The 18,987-nt window shown below is 47.7% G+C and overlaps 1 protein-coding gene across 2 annotated transcripts in view; it reads left to right on the top strand.

The window, feature by feature from the left end:
- MRE11 (MRE11 homolog, double strand break repair nuclease) overlaps positions 1-18,987 on the top strand; it is a 605,744-nt gene that overhangs the window by 189,586 nt on the left and 397,171 nt on the right. For both annotated transcript variants that reach the window (XM_063951452.1, XM_063951453.1), the window contains exon 11: positions 18,349-18,475. In XM_063951452.1, the coding sequence (XP_063807522.1) occupies positions 18,349-18,475 (127 nt within the window). The remainder of the gene's footprint in view (positions 1-18,348; positions 18,476-18,987) is intronic.

Below are 18,987 nucleotides of genomic sequence, written 5' to 3'. Positions count from 1 at the left end.
ATAGGATAGTAAAAGATACATCATAAGCAAAAAAAAACTGCATACGATTTATCTAATACTATCCTGCCAATAGGGAGGCTGACGGAAGGTTGGACAAAATCTTATACGACATGACGGACCGTCATGTCGTATAAGTGTATGGGGCCCTTAAGTATTAGTTCAGTCCCATAAATACCGGCCATCACTGATGGAAGTTACACTTTATCGGATTAATATAAACAGGGAATCCGAAAACTATTTCATTGCATTTGCACCCAAATGTATGTAAGTGGCTTTCAAGGACAAATGTCTGGTCACAAGGAATGTTATGCATAAATGGATATTTTTGTACTGCAGTTCACAAAATGTAACTTGATTCCTTATTATAGTTTTGAAGTAATTATTCTAAATCTCTACATCTACAAAATGAATAACTACTATGAAACCACAAAGCCACAATGACACATCCTACCACCATTACAATGCATAAAGAAAATTGGAAATTAAAAGTACATCCTTGTCCCACCTGATACAATGAATATAAATAATCTAATAAAATAAAAACAAATTTGTTTAAGATTGAGTCAAAAAGTAACGTAACAACATAAACCTGAAATTTTCTAATAAGGCGCTTAAAGAGGGTTCCCAACCGCAGATTGCTCAATATTATTAGCTTGTAGATGCCTCTCTGCATCGTAAATGAAACACTTGGCCTTATTTGTCTGGCTTGGCCATGTTATTGGGCTGATTATTTGGCATTGGTTACAGGTTTCAGAGAACAGAGTGGTGTGTCCCAGGGTCACGAAAGTAAATAACTCTGCCTGATGATAAAAATGCTTGGCTGAAAAGCACAGACAAAGCTAGACAGAAATCAGAAAAATAGTATTGCTGGAGGGCCTGTAATAAGGTAGTAATACACAATCACATGACGGTGGACAATCTCTTTATCCACTGAGCCAGGTGGCTGCCTGGATTATGATAACGGATTCATACTGTATTAGACATTATACTGTTTCTATTTTGAAATACAGTTTTTGTTCCCCAGGATCTGTTCGGAGTATGGTTGTAGCATTAGTTTTGTAGTCCTTATTTTGCTGATACTGATGCAGTATGTACGATATCATTACATCGGCGTCTTCAGTGTATTTTGCACTGTTTTGTAAATCTGGATATCTGGGTTTAATGGTATCAGAGGGCACCACATTAATTGAATAAAAACTAATTAGCTCCAAGGATTTGTAGCGCATAATGAAAGGTCACTGCAGCTCTTAACTATTCCACTGTCAGTCTGACCTCTGGTTGGTTCCTCACATTATAGCGGATTTATTGCTGTGTTTATCTGACCTTCTCCTTGGCCTCCACCGGAACATTTTTTAAATTAAATTATGTTAAAGGTTCTTGAACTAGCAGTTTGCAGACCCTGAAGTTGTGTACTGTAATATAAAATATAATTACTGATTCCGGCCTTGAGAGGAAAACCGGATGAGAAATTTCAGGTGTTTCGATTAATAAAAAAAAAAGTCTGTGATCGGGTTCCTCTGGATGGGCGGATCCTGTGCGAGGGCAAATCCGCTCAGGAGCATCCAAACGCTGTAATTATAGGGACCGGGAAGCATAGCAGTGGCCTCACATTTGGTCAGGGAGGGCAGAGAGGAACAAATCCAACACAGAAACGGGGGGATCAGTATGAGATCCCGGCAAATTGTATCCCGGCGATCGAAATTCCGATGCCGGGATCCCGAGTTTAAAATAACCGACGAGGGTGAGTAAAGAGTGTTCTACCCGTTTCCCACTCCCCTAACCCTCCATACCCGCAGCCTCACCCTAACCTCCCCCCTTTGTGCCATCCCAAACCAGCCCCCCCTCAACTCCACCAAGATGCCTAAACCTAACCCCACATCCCCGCTACCTAAACCGAACCCTCCTGCTCCGTAGCCTAACCCTAAACCCCCCCCCCCTCCCCGGTTGTCGGGATTTCTGCACCGAGATGTTGCTCCTTTTCTGAATGGCAATGTCGGCAATCAGACTAGTGTTGGGATCCCGGTGTCTGTATTCTGACTGCCGGGTTCCCGACAGCCGGGATCCTGACTGCTTCCCGAAATGGGAACACGTGAGACAGGGAGACACCGAGAGGGGTGCATACAGGAGACACCGAGGTGGCCCCTTACAGAGGCAGAAAAAGCTTCATTGGTACCCCATTTATTTCACTCCCATCTCCTGTGCTGAACAATATTCGGTCAGATCAGCCAATGAGACGACTGCTCTAAACAATTGTTGTTCAGTGCATGGCCATGAGCTGTAGTCATTTACAGCCTGATAATGAATCGCTTGGTTTGGTTATCTGGCCTGTCCAGTCCTGCGGTCCGTCATTCAGCCGACTCCATGCTGATAAATGAAGGTCGTCTCCATACATCTTGTAGGAAATGCCCACCAATAATTATAACGTTCTACCCGTAGTGCCGTCTGTCAGATAGTCTGTACGTGTGCAGTCTGTGGCCAGCATTACTCTCTCTTTGATACCCTCTCTCTACGCCTGGAGCCCTGTCACCACTCCCCTGCCGCCGTGACCCCCCAGCAAGGAGTCCACTCTGGAATATGGTCAGATCCATATTAAGACCCAGTGGGGACCTAAATGTAAAAATATGTTTCCAGGAATCCAGGCCCCTCAGTGCTCTCTGCGTCTTAAGCAGGAGTGTAGGTTGCTTGTAGTAATTATCATCTGGTGATTCAATTATCACTGAACAACACAGATTTATATATATGTGGTACCTTAACAAAACATCAGTCGTACACACACACACACCCGTGAAAGCACGTCCTTGTCAGTGAGGTCACAGTGATTGGCCAGCGGATCCGTCACTGGATCCGCTGTCATCACTGTGGGCGCGGTAGGACGTGGTGGAGGCACGGGCTTCAGAGGCGGCGGAGGTGCGGGCGACATTGGTGGCGGGACGCGGCGTAGCGGGACCCGGTGGAGGTAGGCTTAGTGGCAGGCAGGGATCTGAGATCTCTGCCTGCCATTCCGCAGAGTTTGGCAGCAGAGCGGTACCAGTTTCAAAATTGGTGCCTCAGCGTCATTTTTGAAATTCAAGATGGCCGCAGCGAGCCAATCACCGCTCGCCGCGTCATCGCCACTCCCCCTCTGGCTGACTTATATAAGTCAACGCGAGGCAGCGGCGTCAAGTCAGTGAAGAGCTCCAGAAGATAGAAGACGCCGGAAGTCCTGGCTGGGCGGCAGCTATGCAAAAGAGCTTAAAGGCCGCTGCCCCCAGGTGAAGACCCTGAATAATAAAACTTTTTTTTTAAAGGTGTGGTGTCATTTATTTTAATAATTTCTTTACAGGCGGACTACAGGTGCCACCAGGCCCCTTATGTCCGGGCATGCTTCCACTTGTGGTTGTCCAAGTGCCGGCATGCTGGGACCTGTAGACTGCCTGTAACAATATTATCCTGCCATGAACCCCGCACCTATCAGCCCAGTTCTGGTTGTTGCTCGGGAGGGGGGACCCCAGTTTTATTTTCTGGACTGACTGGCTTGGGGGGGATGTTTAATGTTATGGCAGGGGGACCCCATACTGAGTGTCTCCCCTGCTATGGCATTACCCCTCCTGGCTGGTTCAGGATGGTGTAATGGTTAGCATTACTGCCTCACAGCACTGAGGTCATGGGTTCAATTCCCACCATGGCTCTAACTGTGTGGAGTTTGTATATTCTCCCCGTACTTGCGTGGGTTTCCTCCGGGTACTCCGGTTTCCTCCCACAATCCAAAAATATGCTGGTAGGTAACCCTAGCATGAATGTGTGTGCACATGTGGTAGGGAATATAGAGTGTAAGCTCCACTGGGGCAGCGACTGATGTGAATGGGCGAGTATTCTCTGTAAAGCGCTGCGGAATATGTGTGCGCTATACAAATAACTGGTAATAATAAATAAATAAATAGTGCTGGTTTTAGTGATATATGAGGGACTACTTTTTTTTTTATTTCTCTAAGGGGGGGGTTTGGTTAGCTGTCAGTGCATCCCCAGCATCTGATCTCACTGCATGTCACTGTTACACTGACTATCTCCTATATAATAGCCCAGATCTGTGACTTTGTGCTTCATTTGCTAACGCTGGGCGGAGTCAAAACACTGGGCGGAGTTAGTCAAATGAGTCACAGATCTGGGCAAATCTATAGTAGACTTGGAGCAGGAGCAGATGGTATGGGCATGGCACAGGCAGGGGTGCATACCTCCCTACTTTCTTCAGGCAGGAGGGACACGCACAGCAAAAAGGGGGCATGGCCAACGGGAAAGGGGGCGTGGCTTCACGGGTGGACCCGCGATCGCGAGCCACGCACATGTTTTCGTCAGTGAGGGGGCATGCCCAGCGCTCTGTGAGCTGCTGGCATGCCCCCAGCGGCGGATTATGAGTCCGGGGGGCCCAGGGCACTTGAGACAGGAACACTATCTCATTGCTGTGCCTGCTGTGGGTTTGGGGGCGTGGCCTAATCGTGTCCCTCGTGGCCACGCCGCATTATGCAAATTCCGGTGTGTTTTTTTTAAATGGGATTTTGGCCTCTCAGCTAGGGGTAAATCCAGAGGGGGTGGTCGCTCCCCCCTACACACCCGCACAGGCAGAAGACAGCAGGGAGGCTGCTGCCTCCCTGCTACACCACAGACCTGCCAACACGCAGCAGCGTGTGCTGACTGTAGCACAATGCTGCTGCTGTTGCTGGCAGGACGGGGGAGCTTCAGAGCTGGGACAGAGCTACTCCAGCTGGGGGCCCCCCTAAAACTGTGAGGCCCGGGGTACGTACCCCCTGGGCCCACCCTTAATCCGTACCCCCTGATGCCCCCTCTCCCTCTGTCTCCACTAAATAGACGCTGTGTGCATGCTAAGCAGAACAGCGAGTACAGGAGCTTCCCAACTGCCCCCCCCCACCGCGAGTGGGACAGACCCCAAAAAATGGGACTGTACTGCGAAAATCGGGACAGTTGGGAGGTATGGGGGGGTGTGAGGGGGTATGCCATACAGACAGACGGGCACCGGCTCACTGTGTACTTGACTCCCCACATCAGCATACTCAGCAGGGTCTCTCTGACGCGGAGGAGCGTCACTTTCTGGCGCACTCCACGCTTCTTAGCTGCAGTTTTGTGGGGCACCTGCCGCTGTGCAGGTTCCGTACTGCCTCTGTTATCTTCAGCCCCGGCAACCCCACCGCTAGCTGCAGCGCTGCCGCCCATAGTGAGGTGCGCCCAGCTCCTTCACACACTTTAGCCAGCGGGCAGCGCTGCAGAAGTCCGCGCTGCTTGCAGGCTCCGACCCCCTCCTCCCTCCAGCCGCAGCGTCTCCTGGGGGCTAACCAGTCACTCCCAGTCTCCCCTTACCACAGTGCCCAGCAGCCGCGAGGTCCGCACCGCGTGCACGCTATGACCCCCTCCTCCCTCCAGCCGCAGCGTCTCCTGGGGGCCAACCAGTCACTCCCAGTCTCCCCTTACCACAGTGCTCGGCAGCCGCGAGGTCCACACCGCGTGCATGCTATGACCCCCTCCTCCCTCCAGCGTCTCCTGGGGGCTAACCAGTCACTCCCAGTCTCCCCTAACCACAGTGCCCGGCAGCCGCGCGAGGTCCGCGGTGTGTGACTGAGGAGTGGGGGGGGGGATGCGGACGGGCAGAGGAAGCAGTACTCCAGCCTGAGAGAGTCAGCCATGCCAAGTCTCCACCAGCAGCAGATCCCAACAGGTTGGAGTGGAACAGCAGCAGCCAGCAGCAGTGACTCCGGTAAGACACATCTGTCTGTCACCACTGTTCTGTCCCTAATACCAATCTCTCCCGTGCCCTGTGTTCTGTCATGTCCCTGTCACCCTTATCCTGGCCCTGTCACCCCTATCCTGGCCCTGTCACCCTTATCTTGGCCCTGTCACCCCTATCCTGGCCCTGTCACCCCTATCCTGACCATGTCAACCAAATCCTGGTCCTGCCGCCCCTACCCTGGCCCCGTCGCCCCTGTCCTGGCCCTGTTACTGCATACCCTCCAACTACCTTTTTGGCAGGTACAGTACCCGCAGCGTCTCCAGACCCCTCCCCAATGCACCACACCTCCGCACCTTCCCCTCCACCACATGCGACACCACCCCTCCCCCACACGCTGTGCCTCCAGACCCCCTACACCACCAGCGGCTCCCACTCCCCCACCACCCACAGCACCTCCAGACCCCCTCCACCATCCACCCCCCATATATGTCTCCCCCCACACCTGCCCCCCTCCACCCACAGCATCTGCAGACACCCTCCTCCATTCGCGGTTCCCCCCTCACCCACCCACGGCACCTCCGCACCTGTCCCTCCACCACCTGCAGCGCCTTCGGACCCCCTTCCCCGTCCGCCGCACCTGCCTCTCCCCCACCGCGTTGCCTCCGGACCCCCTACCCCACACCCGTCACCCCCGCCCCTTCCCATCCCACAGCACCTCCAGAACCCTTCACCCATCCGCAACATCCCTGCACCTGCCCCTCCCCCATGGCACCCCTGCCCCTCCCCCACCTGCAGTGCCTCCAGACCCCTCCCCCATCTACAGCCCCCACTCTTCTGTCTGTCCCCCACCCGCAGCACGTCCCAACCCTTCCCCATCCGGGCCCCCCCGCATCTGCCCCCTCCACCTGCAGCATTTACATACACCCTCCCCCATCCGCAGTCCCCCTTGCACCCGCTCGTTCTGTACATCGTGCCCTGCAGGTGCTGTTCACGCCGTCGCAAGGGGCTGCGCCTCCTTCACCATCGCACGCCCTTTCATTGTGCAATATTTAACCACTAACAAAGGAATGCAGGTAATACTCCATATAATACAAATATTGAACCCCATATAGGCATGCAAGGGTTAAAGGGGCGTAGCCCCTTGCGACAGTGTGAAGAGCGCCCGTAGGGCGCGATGAAGCAGCTAGTACATAAATATTAGCCTTTAGTTATGCAAATGTTTTTGATTATTACCAATAAATAGCGTTTCAACTAATCATTTTCAAAACATGTCCAAAGTCCTTCACCATATCCTGTCGAATATTTGCACACGGACCTGTATGTTTCTGCAGCGTGTTTAAGCAAATGTTAAACCTGAAATATATGTTAGTTTATATAAAAGACCTACCAGTAAGATATATATTTGTCTGCACAAATGTTAAAATCCGCTTTACCATCTAATCGCGAAACGTTCCACATCTGATGCTTCCTATGCATGTATCGTAACCCCTGGGGCTTCTTAGTTATACCCCTTTTCTACCTCCGTAGCATGGGTCGTAGCCGTGTCGCCTGACACGGCTGCGACCCGTGCTACAGCCCCCTTTCCAACAGCGCTCACCAACACGGCATGTTGCCGGGTTGGTGACACTGCTAGTGACGCGGCAGGGGCGGCACTGGGAGATCACATGATCTCCCAGCGCCGCCTTCCCATACACTGTGAACGGAAGCCGTGTCGACACGGCTCCCATTCACACTACACAGCTTACCGTGTTGAACACGTGTTCAACCCTGCAAGCTACCCGGGTAGGATTCCCAGAACACTTGATTCGAGAATTTGCAGGGGTCCCTTTTCCACTAGGAAAAAACACGGTTAAATGCGCGCCCCCGCGCATTTACCCGTGTTTTAAAAGCTAGTGGAAAAGGGGTATCACTGTAAAGTGTAACAAGCAAAACTGTTAAGTTTGTTTTATGTATTAACAGTTGTTTATATCACGCCAATATATTCCTTTGCGCTTTACAATTGGGAACAAAACATTAATAAGAGAAGACTGGGTAATAACAGACAGAGAGGTAAGAGGGCCCTGCTCGCAAGCTTACACTCTATAGGGAAATAGGTGGATAATATACAAGGATAAGTGCTACCTATTACAATGGTGGAAAGACTAGTGCTTCAATTAGTGCAGCAATATAGAGCTGAGGTGTTGCATATTGGTTCAGCCAGATTGCAGGGGTTCTTGGTAGGCTGTGTCATCCAGTCATACAGCAGTGTGGGCCTGGGGTCATCGGGATTTGTTAGGGTACAAAGAGAAGACACATTGTATGTTATGTGTGGACTGTGTGGAGGGAGGTAATTGGGTAGAATGTCTTAAGGATGGTATGTGGGTGGTTCAGGAATTTCATAAGATGCCTAAAAAGGTGCGTTTTCAAGGAACTCTTGGAGGCTAGAAGTAAGTTTTGTTGTGTGGGGGAGGGCATTACGTGGGTGCGGCCTGAAAAAAGTCCTTTAACCGTGAATGGATGCAGTTATTGAGTGTGGATGAGAGATGCAGAGCAGAGGGGCTGGGCTGAGATATTTTTAGATAAGGGAGAGATGTACAGTAGATTGGTGCAGTGTTTATGGCTGTGTATGTTAACAAAAGTATTTTAGCATGGTTTTAATATGATATACAGGCAGTCAATGTAGGAACTGAATAGCAGCTAAAGTGTTGCAAGACAAATCAGTCTAACCTCTGCATTCAAATAGATGGTAGGGGTGAAAGTTTGTATATGGAAAGACCAGTGAGGAGGAGTTGAGTAAGAAATGCTGGCGGTCGGGATCCCGAAGGTCACAATGGCGACAGATGCCGGTGCCTATTCTAACGCTAACCCACCCCTCCGACATATTGACCCTTACTGTCCCTTCCTGTTGCCTAAATGTCACTTCCCCTCCCGCAGCCTAACCATAACGTCCCCTCCCGCAGCCTTAACCTTACCATCTCCTCCTGCAGCCTAACCCTAACTGTCCCCTCTTGCAGCCTAATCCTAACCCTCCCCCTCCCACATCTAACCATAACCGTCCCCTCCCGTAGCCTAAGCATAACTGTCCCCTCCTGCAGTCGAGCCATAACGTCATCTCACGCAGCCTTAACCTAACCATCCCCTCCAGCAACATAACACTAACCCTTCCATAGTGCCTTCCCCCAAAAACCTAAAACTAGCCCTAAAACTTACAGTCGGGATTCTGACTGCCAGGCTTCTGAATACATCCTTTTTAATGTACACTATGTAGACAAAAGTGATTGGACACAGACAGCAAATAGATCAATGAGATTTTATTGACGTCAGTACTGTGTAGGGCCACCATGTGCAAACTGTCCACAAGTTTTTGGACTACAGCAGACGGTATGTTTTGCCATTCCGCCTTAAGTACAGTGACCAACTGCGACATTGCAGAAGGTTGAGTCGGCCTACAACGTAACCAATTTGTCCCGGAGGTTTTCAACGGGGTTAAGATCTGGTGGTGGTTTGGAGTCCAATCACTTTTATCTACATAGTGTATTTTCTGCTCGGAATCCAGCTATTTATATATGGCGGGAATACATACTATTTAACAACAGGCGGGATGCTGACTGTCAAGATCCCGACAGCGGCATCACACCAGCCAGAATGTTGGCAGCCTGTCGGCAGGCCTTGCGGGCCCGTTGGCTTGCTACGCTCGCTACAGGTTCTATTCTCACTCTATTGGTGTCATGGACACCCACGAGTGGGAATAGCCCCCGTGTGCCGGGATTCTGGCTGTTGACATTGTCGGCTGTCTGGATTCCGCCGTCGGTATCCTGTCCGCCGGGGTCCCGACAGACGGCAAATTGATTGCATCCCATATGGCGCCATATAGTGCATGAAAAGGTACCAACAAATGAGCAACTACTACGGATGAAACTCAGAAAATTTTAATATTGTGCAAAAGTTCATTTATTTCAGTAATTCTACTTAAAAGGTGAAACTAATTTATTATATAGACTCATTACATGCAAAGTGAGATATTTCAAGCCTTTATGTGTTATAATTTTGATGATTTTGGCTTACAGCTAAGGAAAACCTCAAATCCAAAATCTCAGAAAATTACTATACAGGTTGAGTATCCCTTATCCATAATGCTTTTGACCAGAAGTATTTTGAATATCTGGTTTTTCCGTATTTTGGAATAATTGCATACCATAATGAGATATCATGGCGATGGGACCTAAGTCTAAGCACAGAATATGTTTCATATACACCTTATACACACAGCCTGAAGGTAGTTTTAGCCAATATTTGTAATAACTTTGTGCAATAAACAAAGTGTGTGTACATCCACACAATTCATTTATGTTTCATATACACCTTATACACACAGCCTGAAGGTCATTTAATACAATATTTTTAATAATTTTTTTGTATTAAACAAAGTTTGTGTACATTGAGCCATCAGAAAACAAAGGTGTCACTATCTCAGTCTCTCTCCAAAAATTCGGTATTTCTGAATATTCGGATATGGGATACTCAACCTGTATTCCATAAAATCAATAAAGGATTTTAAATACAGAAATGTCGGCCCACTGAAAGGTATAATCATGCATATGTCCTCAGTACTTGGTTTGGGCCCCTTTTGCATGAATTACTGTGTCAATGCGGCGTGACATGGATTCTATCAGCCTGTGGCACTGCTGAGGTGTTATGAAAGACCAGGATGCTTCAATAGCTCTTCTGCATTGTTCGGTCTCATGTCTCATCTTTCTCTTGGCAATGCCTCATAGATTCTCCATGGGGTTCAGGTCGGGTTGGATTGTCCACGGCACCCCGGGTCTTTACCAAGGTAATGGCCGAAATGATGATACTCCTTCGAAAGAAGGGAGTTTTAGTTATCCCTTACTTGGACGATCTCCTGATAAGGGCAAGATCCAGGGAACAGTTGGAAGTCGGGGTAGCACTATCTCAGATAGTGCTGCGGCAGCACGGTTGGATTCTCAATATTCCAAAATCGCAGCTGATCCCGACGACACGCCTACTATTCCTAGGGATGATCCTGGACACAGTCCAGAAAAAGGTGTTTTCTCCCGGAGGAGAAAGCCAGGGAGTTATCCGAACTAGTCAGAAACCTCCTAAAACCAGGCCAAGTGTCAGTGCATCAGTGCACAAGGGTCCTGGGAAAAATGGTGGCTTCCTACGAAGCAATTCCATTCGGCAGATTCCACGCAAGAACTTTCCAGTGGGACCTGCTGGACAAATGGTCCGGATCGCATCTTCAGATGCATCAGCGGATAACCCTGTCACCAAAGACAAGGGTGTCTCTCCTGTGGTGGTTGCAGAGTGCTCATCTTCTAGAGGGCTGCAGATTCGGCATTCAGGACTGGGTCCTGGTGACCACGGATGCCAGCCTACGAGGCTGGGGAGCAATCACACAGGGAAGAAATTTCCAGGGCTTGTGGTCAAGCCTGGAGACATCACTTCACATAAATATTTTGGAGCTAAGGGCCATTTACAATGCCCTAAGCCAAGCAAGACCTCTGCTTCAAGGTCAGCCGGTGCTGATCCAGTCGGACAACATCACGGCAGTCGCCCACGTAAACAGACAGGGCGGCACAAGAAGCAGGAGGGCAATGGCAGAAGCTGCAAGGATTTTTCGCTGGGCGGAAAATCATGTGATAGCACTGTCAGCAGTGTTCATTCCGGGAGTGGACCACTGGGAAGCAGACTTCCTCAGCAGGCACGACCTCCACCCGGGAGAGTGGGGACTTCACCCAGAAGTCTTCCACATGATTGTAAACCATTGGGAAAAACCAAAGGTGGACATGATGGCGTCCCGCCTAAACAAAAAATTGGACAGGTATTGCGCCAGGTCAAGGGACCCTCAGGCAATAGCTGTGGGCGCTCTGGTAACACGTGGGTGTACCAGTCAGTGTATGTGTTCCCTCCTCTTCCTCTCATACCAAAAGTACTGAGAATTATAAGACGGAGGGGAGTAAGAACTATACTCGTGGCTCCGGATTGGCCAAGAAGGACTTGGTACCCGGAACTTCAAGAGATGCTCACGGAGGACCCGTGGCCTCTACCTCTAAGAAGGGACCTGCTCCAGCAAGGACCCTGTCTATTCCAAGACTTACCGCGGCTGCGTTTGACGGCAGGGCGGTTGAACGCCGGATCCTGAAGGAAAAATGCATTCCGGATGAAGTCATCCCTACCCTGGTCAAGCCAGGAAGGATGTAACCGCAAAGCATTATCACCGCATTTGGCGAAAATATGTTGCGTGGTGCGAGGCCAGTAAGGCCCCGATGGAGGAATTTCAACTAGGTCGATTCCTGCATTTCCTGTAACAGGAGTGTCTATGGGCCTAAAATTGGGGTCCATTAAGGTTCAAATTTTGGCCCTGTCAATTTTCTTCCAGAAAGAACTAGCTTCACTACCTGAAGTTCAGACGTCTGTAAAAGGGGTACTGCATATACAGCCTCCTTTTGTGCCTCCAGGGGCACCTGGGGATCTCAATGTAGTTTTGGGGTTCCTAAAGTCACATTGGTTTGAACCACTTGAATCTGTGGAGTTAAAATATCTCACATGGAAAGTGGTCATGTTGTTGGCCCTGGCCTCGGCCAGGCACGTGTCAGAATTGGCGGGCTTTATCCTGTAAAAGCCCTTATCTGATCTTCCATTCAGACAGGGCGGAATTGAGGACTCGTCCTCATTTTCTCCCTAAGGTGGGTTTCAGTGTTTCATCTGAACCAACCTATTGTGGTACCTGTGGCTACTAGTGACTTGGAGGACTCCAAGTTGTTGGACGTAGTCAGGGCCTTGAAAATATGTTTCCAGGACGGCTGGAGTCAGGAAATCTGACTCGCTGTTTATCCTGTATGCACCCAACAAGCTGGGTGCTCCTGCTTCTAAGCAGACTATTGCTCGTTGGATTTGTAGTACAATTCAGCTTGCACATTCTGTGGCAGGCCTGCCACAGCCAAAATCTGTAAAAGCCCATTCCACAAGGAAGGTGGGCTCATCTTGGGCGGCTGCCCGAGGGGTCTCGGCGTTACAACTTTGCCGAGCAGCTACTTGGTCAGGGGCAAACACGTTTGCTAAAATTCTACAAATTTGATACCCTGGCTGAGGAGGACCTGGAGTTCTCTCATTCGGTGCTGCAGAGTCATCCGCACTCTCCCGCCCGTTTGGGAGCTTTGGTATAATCCCCATGGTCCTTACGGAGTTCCCAGCATCCACTAGGACGTCAGAGAAAATAAGAATTTACTTACCGATAATTCTATTTCTCGTAGTCCGTAGTGGATGCTGGGCGCCCATCCCAAGTGCGGATTGTCTGCAATACTTGTACATAGTTATTGTCAACTAAATCGGCTTATTGTTGTGAGCCATCTATCCAGAGGCTCCTCTGTTATCATGCTGTTAACTGGGTTCAGATCACAAGTTGTACGGTGTGATTGGTGTGGCTGGTATGAGTCTTACCCGGGATTCAAAATCCTTCCTTATTGTGTACGCTCGTCCGGGCACAGTATCCTAACTGAGGCTTGGAGGAGGGTCATAGGGGGAGGAGCCAGTGCACACCAGGTAGTCCTAAAGCTTTACTTTTGTGCCCAGTCTCCTGCGGAGCCGCTATTCCCCATGGTCCTTACGGAGTTCCCAGCATCCACTACGGACTACGAGAAATAGAATTATCGGTAAGTAAATTCTTATTTTTATTGATTTTATGTAATAATCAAATTTTCTGAGATTTGGGGTTATCTTAAGATATAAGCCACAATCATCAAAATTATAACAAATAAAGGCTTGAAATATCTCACTTTGCATGTAATGAGTCTATATAATATACAGGTTGAGTATCCCATATCCAAATATTCCGAAATACGGAATATTCCGAAATACGGACTTTTTTGCGTGAGAGTGAGATAGTGAAAACTTTGTTTTTTGATGGCTCAATGTACACAAACTTTGTTTAATACACACAGTTATTAAAAATATTGTATTAAATGACCTTCAGGCTGTGTGTATAAGGTGTATATGAAACATAAATGAATTGTGTGAATGTACATACACTTTGTTCAATGCACAAAGTTACAAAAAATATTGGCTAAAATTACCTTCAGGCTGTGTGTATAAGGTGTATATGTAACATAAATGCATTCTGTGCTTAGATTTAGGTCCCATCACCATGATATCTCATTATGGTATGCAATTATTCCAAAATACGGAAAAATCCCATATCCAAAATACCTCTGGTCCCAAGCATTTTGGATAAGGGATACTCAACCTGTATTAGTTTCACCTTTTAAGTTGAATTACTGAAATAAATTAACTTTGGCATGATATTCTAATTTTCTGAGTTTCATACGTATATTTTATTTTTTTGATTTTTAAAATGTGAAAAGAAGCTAAGCTAATGTGTCAGAGGAATGGCTGTCTCCGAACTCACAGGTCACTCATAACGTTCTATGATATTGCACCTTGAACGGTTCCATGTTTCCCCTATCAGCAGATTTAGAAGCTACCATAAAAAAAAATCATAGAATCCTTCTTCCCATGACTTGAATAGTATACTTATTAAATAGGGTGGCAGTCACCCTATTAGAGCTGAAGACAACTCTGAATAAGTACACTATAGGTATGATTACATTGTGTACGTATGTGTGTGTGTGTATCTATCACTGTTACTGTGTGTATGTAGGGTGTCACATATAGAAAAGCTTTCATGCAGTAGCGGATCTTGTCACGGGCAAGCAGGACTTTTGCCCGGGGCGCCGCCATCCGGAGGGCGCCGCACCATGGCGAGATCCGCTGCTGCTGTGGTGCCGCCCGCTGTCCGCTGTGAAGGGAAACTAGACGCTACGCGTCTAGTTTCCCTTCCTGGAGAGGACCTTAACTGTAATGATGTGCGGTGCGCGATAAACGTCATCGCGCACCGCACAGCAAAGGTCCTCTCCACGAAGGGAACTAGACGCTTAGCGTCTAGTTTTCCTTCGTGGAGAGGACCTTTGCTGTGCGGTGCGCGATGACGTCATCGCGCACCGCACATCCTACTACAGTACAGGGGGCGTAACAGACCATGCCCCCTGTATGAATCCACGCCCCCTAATGCCGCCCGGGGCGTAAGAAGCCCCGGAACCGGCCCTGCTTTCATGCTGCATCTTGACAGAATATCAGATTTTTGACATCCCATGTAGAAATATAAACGAGTTGGGGCTGCGTTTCCGGCTGCTGGGATTCCGGCGGTCAGCATACCGACGCAGAATGCCGGGGGGCGTGAGCAAATTAGCCACTTGCGGGCTTGCTGCGCTCGCCACAAGTTCTATTCCCACTCTATGGGTGCCGTAGACAAGTGGGAATAGAGGCTGTTGGCCGGCATTCCGTGTGCCAACATTTCTAGCATTCGGGATCCCGGCGTCGGCATGCTGACCACCAGGATCCCGAGCGACGGTCTGCTGACCACATCCCATAGAAATGTAGAATTCGACGGCAGATAAGAACCACTTGGCCCATCTAGTCTGCCTCTTTTTTACCATATTTTTACCTCAAACCTTCTTTGATCCTTATTTCTTTGTAAGGATATCCTTATGTCTGTCCCATGCATGTTTAAATTGCTCTACTGTCTTAGCCTCTACCTCTTCTGATGGGAGGCTATTCCACTTGTCCACTCCCGTTCCTGAGAAGTAATTTTTCCTCATATATCTCCTGAACCTTCCCCCCTCCAATCTCAGTGTACTGTATGTCCTCGTGTCCTATTTCTTCTCTTCATTTGGAGAATGTTTCCCTCCTGGACTTTGTTAAGACCCTTGATATATTTGAAAGTTTCTTTCATGTCTCCCCTTTCCCTTCTCTGCTCCAAACTATACATATTGAGATATCTTAGTCTTTCTGGTTATGTTTTGTGCTGTAGGCCATGCTCCATTTCAGTTGCCCTTGTTTGTACAGTCTCTATTGTATTAATATCCCTTTTGAAGATATGGCCTCCAGAATTGAACACAGTATTCTAGACAAGACCGTACCAATGACCTATACAGTGGCATTATTACTTCTTTCTGCTGCTGATTCCTCTCTCAATGCAGCCAAGCATCTGACTAGCCTTCCTCATTGCTTTGTTACATTGCTTACCTGCCTTTGAGTCACCTGAAATAGTGACTCCTAGATCCTTTTCCTCCTCAGTAGTTTCTAGTATAGTGCCATTAATACTATATTTAGCCTTTGGATTTTTGAGACCCAAATGCATAATTTTGCATTTTTTGGCATTAAACTGTAATTGCCATGCTCTTGACCATTCCTTTAGTCTACCTAGATCCTCAATCACTTGTTTTACCCCTCCTGGTGTGTCTACCCTGTTGCATACCTTTGTATCATCTGCAAAAAGGCATTCTTTCACTTTAATGCCATTTGCAGTGTCACCAATAGATATTAAAAAGCACTGGCCCATGTACAGATCCATGGGGTACTCCACTGGTTCGATTTCCCTCCTGTGAATGCACTCCATTTACCACAACTCTCTGTTTTCTATCCTGCAACCGAGATCTTATCCATTCAACCATCTTAGTTTCCAATCCCAAGCTTTTGCGTTTTATTTAGCAGTCTGCGATGTGGGACAGTGTCAAAACCCTTAATAAAGTCTAGATAAGCTGTAGTGTCGGTAGTTGCTTGCCTCTTCCTTGCTTCCTCTTTTGTGCAGTGGGACTGCGTCCGCTCTTATCCAGTCCTCTGGAACTACTCATATAGCTAGTGACTGGTTGAATAATTCTGTTAGTGGTGCTCTTTTAGTATCCCATATGGCACCATTGATTTATCCACTTTCACATTTGAGAGTTCTGTTAGGACCTTCTCCTCTGTAAATGTACTTGTTTCATTTTTCTGAAGATCCCGCAACTTAACTGTGGCCCCTTCCCCTCTCTTTCAGTAGTGAATACTGAGCAAAAATAATTATTAAGATCATCTGCTGTTACATTGTACAACAAGGCTCCCAGTCTCTGTCTTTAGTCTTATTGTTCTGCCCTTTGTTTTATCCTTTCGCTTATATACCTAAAAATAAGTTTTGCCTCCTTTACCCACTGACTGGGCCATTTTCCACTCAGCTTGTGCCTTTGCACATCTGATTACCTTCTTTGTCTCCTGCCTGTCTAACAAGATAAGTCTCTTTGTCTTCATTATTTTGTGACTGCTTACAGTGTAAGCCATCTTTTTTTGCTTTCACAATACTTGCAACTCCTTTTGCAAACCACACTGGCTTCCTTTTCCTTTTATTTTTCCTAACACTTTTGATACAAATGTCTGTTGCCTTTAATATTGCACTTTTTATTGTTTCCCACCTCTCCTGCAATCCTTCCAAGTTCCTCCACTCTGCCACCAAAGAAAAACGCTTATACATTTTCCCATCCCTACAAAATCAGCCTTCCTAAAATCCAACACCTTTGTTTTTGTATGGGATGAGTCCGTCTCTTTATGCTGAACCACACTGCTTGATGATCACTGGATCCCAGGTTTTCACCCACGTTACGGTAATTGTCTCCATTTGTAAGTATTACGTCTATTACTGTACACTTTAGCATTAGCCGTTCTGTTACTAGCTGGATTATGATAACTGTGGGCCAGAGCGCCTGGCTACTGTGTCCTCAGTGAACATGTTACCAGATATCAGGGGTCTATTTACTAAGCCTTGGATGGAGATAAAGTACCAGCCAATCAGCTCCTCACTACCATATCATAGTCTGGGTTTGAAAAATGTCAGTTAGGAGCTGGTTGACTGGTACTTTATCTCCATCCAAGGCTTAGTAAATAGAACCCCTTATACCACTTTCAGACAGAAAACCCGGCAATCACCCGACATTTCAGTGCCGGGTCGTGTTGCTGGGCTCTGTCTGACCCCGCCCCTTTCACACAGACAAGCAAATTACCGGTTCCAGAATTTCGACCCGGTACTTTGCAGATCAACACGGGTACTTTGTCTGTGTGAAAGGGTCAACCGGGGTCGAAATTCCCAGGTCTCCAATCCTGGTAGATTCCAGGGTCGAAGTCCCGGGAATTTTAACCTGGGTTGACCCTGTCACACTGAAAAAGGACCAGTGTTTTTCATGAAATTACCGTATAGAACTGCTTCCCCCGGCAATTTCACTTTCTGTGTGAAAGGGGTATCAGTCACTGTATTGGTAAATACCTCCTCACACAGTCCCCGTCCATGTGATATGCTGCTGGAGTCTTTACATTCATATTGTTATGGTTTGGGGCAGATTCCGGGTTGCAGTAGCTCCGTTCTTGCGCTCGCTAGCACAGTGTACTCTCTAATAGCCGATCCACTCTGCTCCATTGATCGCAGTTTGTACGGGTACGGCAAAATCAAGCAAATTAAAAATCTAAAAGACTCGCCGATTCTGATCATTTTTAGGTCGAAGTCAGCGACTTGAGGATTTCCAACAGGTTGGATCTTGCCAATAACCCGATCCAGTCATCTGCAAAACGGGGACTTGCTGTTATTAATCACAGATGTATGGGCCACATTATATACACCAACATGAACATTTAGCGGTCCTTTAAGTCACAATAAGTGGCGCTATAGCCCATGTTTAGTTTCACTATAAGGGTGTTCTACCAAAAGTAGCTATCACTATGTAATCTATTACTGAGTAATCCATCACTCTCCTCTGCTCCTTACCCCTCTCCAGGTGGATTACACGGGTGGTTTTGAACCCTTTAATACGCTACGGTTTAGCCAGAAGTTTGTGGAGAAGACGGCCAATCCCAAAGACATAATACACTTCTTCAGACACAAAGAGCAGAAGGATAAGAAAGGTTTGTATGATCACAGTTACTGTATATATTAAATCCTGGAGGTAATATCTGTATGAATGGTGAGTTCTGCCTTTCCTTGTAGGATATGTGTATTATAAGGACTAACAGTAAATGATTACGGATACTCCAAAAATCCATACTGCACAAATGCCTTTGCTTATCATATTTACAGGCAATTATTATACAGAGACTTCATTAGCATAGAACCCTAACCGTCCCCAGTAAAAATAACATTATCATACATAATGATAAAATAGCTATACCAATCGGATAACAATAAAAGTTTGCTTATGACTATGCGTAACGTGGTTTGGTGGGTAAGAAGGGCTCGGTCTGAAATACCAGTGGTCAGGGTGCCGGCGGTCACATGACTGACTGTGGCATCCCATCACTGAAGATCCCGACATCAGAGGGGGCAAGTATTTTTACCCTCCCCTACCCAAAAGCAGGGCATTCTCCCCTCATGTGCCTTTCCTCCTCTTACTTACACTTTCTTATTCTCCATACTTCCT

Source organism: Pseudophryne corroboree, chromosome 2 (genome assembly GCF_028390025.1).
Source record: "Pseudophryne corroboree isolate aPseCor3 chromosome 2, aPseCor3.hap2, whole genome shotgun sequence".
Classification (NCBI taxonomy): domain Eukaryota; kingdom Metazoa; phylum Chordata; class Amphibia; order Anura; family Myobatrachidae; genus Pseudophryne; species Pseudophryne corroboree.
This window is presented reverse-complemented; position numbering and strand designations above follow the sequence as displayed.